Source organism: Coenobita brevimanus, chromosome 21 (assembly GCF_032717465.1).
Source record: "Coenobita brevimanus isolate Jiangsu-jjx chromosome 21, ASM3271746v2, whole genome shotgun sequence".
NCBI lineage: Eukaryota > Metazoa > Arthropoda > Malacostraca > Decapoda > Coenobitidae > Coenobita > Coenobita brevimanus.
In genome coordinates this window covers 4278757-4285287 of record NC_136974.1, presented here as the reverse complement: position 1 = coordinate 4285287, position 6531 = coordinate 4278757, and the positions used below count along the sequence as shown (strand labels likewise).

Here is a 6531-nt window from a genome sequence, read left to right as displayed (position 1 = left end):
CGATTAGATTTAGCTTGGTGGAGCCCCCATGTAACGAAGGGTTGATGAAGGCTGCATCTAACCTTTTCATCATATAATGTTAGCAAGAATGAAGTAAGGTGCTGGAGAGGGACACTTTCACGCGGTGACATCTATATAACCAAGCGGCTCCATTGCTTTGTTATATAAACCTTCCTCAGCTCCCTTCCTATCCCCCCAAAGGGGGATGGTGGACAGTTGGTCATTTCCGCTTCAGTCGAACGGGCTCACGTTTCAGATGAGCTAAGGATGGGGGTACATACTTATTCTTGCCTGTCGTAAGAAGCTACTAAAAGGGGCCTGTTGCCTACAATCTTTCTCTCCTTACTGTCCTCATCATCTCATGTATCCACATTCTTCTTGCTGTATCCATAATATTTCGGCCTTTGTCTTCCTTCTACTCCTATCAGGTTGGACATTCGGCATCATGGTGTGGATAGTTAAAGGAACTCTCATTGACGTCCGCTGACTCTATCAACGCCGACTCTGCCAGTGCCGAATCTGTTAACGCCGACTCTGTCAACGCCGACTATATCGATGCCGACTCTGTCAATGTCGACTGTATCAATGAAGAATCTATCAACGCGATATATATCAACGCCCACGCCATCGACATCGACTCGGTTTATCATTTTCTTTTCCACCTTTTCCATTTCTGTTTCATTGCCAGCCATATATCTCTCCTTTGAATTAGTGCCATTTGGTTTTTGATACCTGACGTAATGGATCCATTACTCAGTTCAGTTCAGATAAACCTGGAGCAACAACAGCAAGAAGAAAACAAAAAGGTACAACACTGAAATGAAAGGGTTAAACGCCTCAAATTTCTCTACCACATCTCACATTATTTTTTTCCCTCCCCAAGGCTGTCTATCATAGCTCATATTTTTCTTTTCCATTATATTCTTCAGGTCTCCACACGCTGACCCTAGCTTAAGATAGCCTTTTCGATGGGACAGATGTAGCCTTTGGTAAGCTATGAAATCCTAGAGCCCTTCCCTGACTTGAATAAAATAATCCTGAGGCAGCAAGGAAACAATAAAAAAATACCTTACTGAAGAGGTTAATAACGCCACTTTGTTACCTCTTCGTTTTGGTCTTAAGGGTGTATTGTATGTGATGTGGGAGGCTTCGTAGCACCTCTTTCTTACTGATTTATTTCGTTTATTTCACCACAAAATTCTGTCACTTGGTTTTCATGTCCTAATATCGTCAAAGTTTGTATCAATCACGTACAGGAGGAGATTGATGTGTAAGGTGCAGGGTAAACCACGGTGAATGATGTGTTACAGTCTCAAAAGCCACTTAGAATACCTCCCTTAAAGTAGTATTCTTTGTGACATCGGAGAATTCGTAGTACCCTTTTCAAAGCGATTTGTTATGCATGTTAAACCCTGATCTCCTGTTTTATGCTCTTTACATACTTTTATTATTTTCATTATCGCCATGGTTGGTCATGATAGAAAGGTGAAATAGACAGAGTAAATAGCTGGGGAAGAGGTGCTAAGAAGCTTCTTTTACCACCCATAAAAATATGGTTTTTCGACCAACAGTATTTTTGCCGCATCTACAGAGGCAGTCAGATATTATGCTGCTCCCTGTGTCGTTGCCTCACTCATTGGGTTACTGTTTCTTGAAGAATGGGGCCCACGCCTTATGGGAGGGTTGTTAGGAAAATGAAATCTTGCACATTGGTGGACCTCCTTCCGGGCTATAGGTTCCAGGTACGGAACCGTCAACTGCCGCGCTCGCGGGGTCGGCGGCCTCCAAAACCTTTAGGTACGGCCAATTTTTTATTTTTTTACCTAGGAGCACGAATTTTCGCACAATGGTACAGCTTCACGCCCTCCACAGGGGAGGGCGGCCTCGGTGACCTCAGCCAAAGTCATAATGGACAGTCAAAGATTTTGCCTGAAGAGCATGACGTTCTGTATTTTGATAGATGGTCGCCACGGCCACGTTTTGGGAAGGGTGGAACCACACACCTCACAGGGAGGACACGAACCCAGGGGGTCCAGGCAAAGCCCTTATTCACAACGATAGCAGTTAACCTAGGAACACGAAATTTTGCATATTAGTAGCCATTTACGTCGGTCATGTTTTAGGCATCCTCATGCCTGAGCACCGCCTTCCCCGCCAGGTTCTGTATGGCTAACTCCCTGCAGCACGTCGCAACCCAGGGAGACAGAAGAAGAGATAAAAAGATCACAGAATAACTCTGAAGTAATGCAACATCATACCAAAAGATCTTGAAACCAATGCCTCTGAAAAAAAAAAAAAAAAAAAAGGCGAGCCCTGTGCAGCGAAGGAACCATTATCTCGAAGCTCGGCACCTGACCAGAGAAGAGCGTTGACAACGGAGACTCAACCAAAACAGAGTTCTCCCAGCAAACCCGGACTTGACATGTCGACTGTGTGGCAGAGTTTGCGAATCCAGGATTGGTCTGCACAGTCACACACTTTGGCACCAAAGACTTAGAAACACACCATCTTAGTAAATATCTTATCCGTCATCTGCTGTAAGTAGAAGGACAGTTTTAAGTTTAAGTGTGTCAGAGTTTATATGTCATCGGTATATACCAAAAGTATGCAAACATATGCATTCACATGAAAGGACATCCTACCAGCATTCGCTTTAAATGTCTGCCATGGCTGGATCCAAACCCTGACTTAGGTCATCGCAGATCAGGAGACAAACACAGTAAACACTGTCCCACAGTGGCTCAGGATGCTGAAAGGGCTTTCTTTCGCCTTGTACCTCGTAGGGTAATTACAACTGAACACCGCATTGCGTATCAAAAGAATTACAACATCTACACGTCTTAAAGCTTGCATAATCTCTGAACAAAGGGACGTTTCCTCATGGCGAGTATAAATGTCTGGCTCTACCCAACGTACTACACCTATGAGTAAGTCACCAGCTGCCGTCTTTGGGTTAGTGTACTCGTAAATAATCTTAAATCCGTCACAGTGTGGCTTTTCCCTGGGGTAAAAAAAAAAAAGGCATATTAGGAGTGAGACAGAGTTAAACATCAAAGTCGTCAGCCTTTGTTTGGAATTCATCAGTACTTGATAATTCTCATGGTTGTTACTGTCATCGCACTGAGCCTAAATATGGCGAGATGTCACTGGTAGCGATCACTTGCGTTACTTAGCATGATAATTACTGAAATGTAAAATAACACACACACACACACACACACACACACACACACACACACACACACACACACACACACACACACATCGGTTGGAGTGGATGAAAATGTAGGGCTTCGCGTATGCCCGCGAACACATTATATTCAGTGTACAGTGGGTGCAAGAATAGACTGGAGGATATGTAGGACGCGATGAGGAGAGTGGGGGGGTGGGGGGTAACTCTATAGGACATTCACCAGCCTTACTGTTATTTTCACAGTGAGAAAGAGTACCATTGCCTTACTGTGTTATACCAAGAATCTATATACCTCTTTATGTACACTTGTTTACCCATTCTTATTTGGTATGCTTTCAGCGACATCGTTTTCCAGAGTGTTGGATTTCTACTTACAAAATAGCAAAAAAAGAATTTTAGGAAATAGAAAAAAATAACCTCCATTTTCCATTTAATTTCCTTTATGTCTTTATATGTTTCACAGTCTACCTGAAACTTTCCTGTCATTACTGACAATACTTCGAACCCACCCTTCGAGAGAGAGAGAGAGAGAGAGAGAGAGAGAGAGAGAGAGAGAGAGAGAGAGAGAGAGAGAGAGAGAGAGAGCAAGTTGTGTCGAAAGGGTATGTGTCGAGGTTCCAGCACATCACCTTTGCCTCGGGTACTAAGAGCTTCCACACCACAGTAGTTTTAGTAAGCGCTAAATCACTTCAAATTACCAAGGTATTTTTGGTCATTGTGTGGATTTGTGTACAGCAAATATGCATAATTATGTTGCTGCAAATACATACAAATATTTGTATAAGCATTTGATATTAAAAACTACCACCAAATTTTCTCACAATAACGAACATCCTTTTATACACACTGGCAACCACATGGAAAAAAAAATTAGTAGTGATGTACCAAGGCATGATACTAGTCAATATTCACTTCATGGTACTGCATAATAGGAAATAGAATGAGAAAGACTGTCAGTGAGTTTATTTTGTCTGAACGTTGATCCTGCTATCGCCAGCTGATTATCTGGAAGAAGTTTCAAACTGTAGCTTAGAAAAGATATCCATTTATTCTCTTTTCGCGATAATATCATACTCATATTATTCTTATTACCTGGGAACGTATATGGTAGGTATTGTAAAAACCTCTCGAACTGAAGGTGTCAATTTAACATAGTTTGTAAATCGTTAGTTGATTGTTTGCACTGTCGCGAGATCTCTGGGATGGAGCAATCAGTGGTCAGTGTTTAGAGGGTTTTGTGTCTGGTTTTGTCCGACCTCTCATGAACTTTCACCAAAACACGGAGGTCAAAGCCATTCAGTACGCAACTACAGTGGATGTAATAACTCGGGAGTGCAATTAAATATCGTATCTGAGGGCATTATTGTTTTTACGACTGGGAATAAGTGGAGTATCATTCATGAAAACAAAATTTGGTCAGTGTGCTTATATTAGTAAAATAATTTACTTATACATAATATTTCTTCAGCAGCAATCCGTTAGCCTAGTCGTGATGATCGTTAAGCTTATGAGTAGACGGGTGGTGGCTAGTAGGCAGAGGCGGGTGGTGGCTGGTAGGACGGAGCGGGTTGTCCATAGGACTCCTGGGGTGTCTGAGCCTCGCCTTCGTACTCAACCTGCGGCACGAAACCGGAGTCGCCGTTCACGGTGTAGGACACCCTCTGGGTGCGACCGTCGGGCAGCAGGGCGTAATACTGACCCTGAGTGTTGTCACCATCGCGTTGCTCATTCTGGCCGAAGTCGTTGCCGGATTCCTCGTCCTTCACGGACCACTCGAAGTCGTACTTGGCTGGAGCCTGGTGGTGTATGGCGGAAAGCAGTTTAAAGGAAAAATAATACATCAGATTCTTGCTACCGGTATATATTGCCCCTTTTTATGCCTTTTTGCTGTTAATTCATTTTACAAATACTGGCACAGAAAAGATTTATAAATACTTATCAAGCTGATATGCCAGTTCCTCTAATTTACAGTACTCAAGGTATAAAAAAGTTTTATATTTTGGAACACATCGCTGACGTGTAAGGACAACCTGTATTAATGACAGGTAAGAAAAACCTTCCCTGGGCGAAAGAAAAAAAGAAAAAAGAAAAAAAAAGAATCTATTGAATAATATAATAGCAAGAAGTAACTACTATTTCTCGCCAATCATTCTCCTCGTCCTGATATATTATGGGGATCCAAATGCCTCTAGAGTCAGAGGTACTGTACCTACTGTACAGTACCTCTGACTCTAGAGGCATTTGGATCTACACGAACGAATGAAAGATGCAACATTCTCAAAAGGAAATTTTTACTTAATGTTACTTCTGTTTCGCGGACGATAATGCAGTAGTCTATCGCCTCATACCTCGGGTTCAGGTGCGCCGTAAGTTGGCGAGGGGGGTGCAGGTGCGCCGTAAGTTGGCGCGGGTGGTTCAGGTGCGCCGTAAGTTGGCGCGGGGGGTTCAGGTGCGCCGTAAGTTGGCTGGGGTGGTTCAGGTGCGCCGTAAGTTGGCGCGGGTGGTTCAGGTGCGCCGTAAGTTGGCGCGGGGGGTTCAGGTGCGCCGTAAGTTGGCGCGGGTGGTTCAGGTGCGCCGTAAGTTGGCGCGGGTGGTTCAGGTGCGCCGTAAGTTGGCGCGGGGGGTTCAGGTGCACCGTAGGTTGGCTGGGGTGGTTCAGGTGCGCCGTAGGTTGGCTGGGGTGGTTCAGGTGCGCCGTAGGTTGGCTGGGGTGGTTCAGGTGCACCGTAGGTTGGAGGGGGTGGTTCAGGTGCACCGTAGGTTGGAGAGGGTGGTTCAGGTGCACCGTAGGTTGGAGGGGGTGGTTCAGGTGCACCGTAGGTTGGAGGGGGTGGTTCAGGTGCGCCGTAGGTTGGAGGGGGAGGTTCAGGTGCGCCGTAGGTTGGCCGGGGGGCTTGAGGTGGGCTGTAGGATTGTTGAGGAGGAGGGCTGTCTTCAGCAGCAGCCACAGCCACCAGAGCCAAGAGAACAACCTGCAGTAGATGGAGTGGTGAGATGGCTTGGGATTATAATGCCTATCGAATACACGGAGGTGATAAAAGCAGGCAGATTATATCAACATAATCTTCCCGTAAAATATGAAATGCCATAATCGAAATTATATCCAGGTCTTCGACTGTACTGCTATATGGACAGGGACATAAGGACATCTGTGTAGTGGCAATGAATCTCTATCTCTTTCTTGATTAGAGATCGACCGGACCGGCCACTCTCATCTTGCAAACCAACCACATCATTTACATCGCCAGAAAACCTACTCTAGAGAGAAAATTAGTCTAAACATTTACTTTGGAAAGTTTGAATCGTTTTAGTTGAAGAAGTGTTCTTAGTAAAAAAAA

At 44.4% G+C, this 6531-nt stretch overlaps 2 protein-coding genes across 2 annotated transcripts in view; both read right to left on the bottom strand.

The window, feature by feature from the left end:
- Positions 1-6531, bottom strand: part of LOC145392082 (uncharacterized) — a 46208-nt gene that overhangs the window by 34438 nt on the left and 5239 nt on the right. Inside the window, exon 3 of the mRNA XM_080266537.1 lies at positions 5542-6165. Within this exon, the coding sequence (XP_080122663.1) occupies positions 5542-6165 (624 nt within the window). The remainder of the gene's footprint in view (positions 1-5541; positions 6166-6531) is intronic.
- LOC145392037 (pro-resilin-like) lies at positions 4720-5034 on the bottom strand. Its single transcript, XM_080266496.1, has one exon. It carries the CDS (start codon positions 5032-5034, stop codon positions 4720-4722), a length of 315 nt encoding a protein of 104 aa, XP_080122622.1.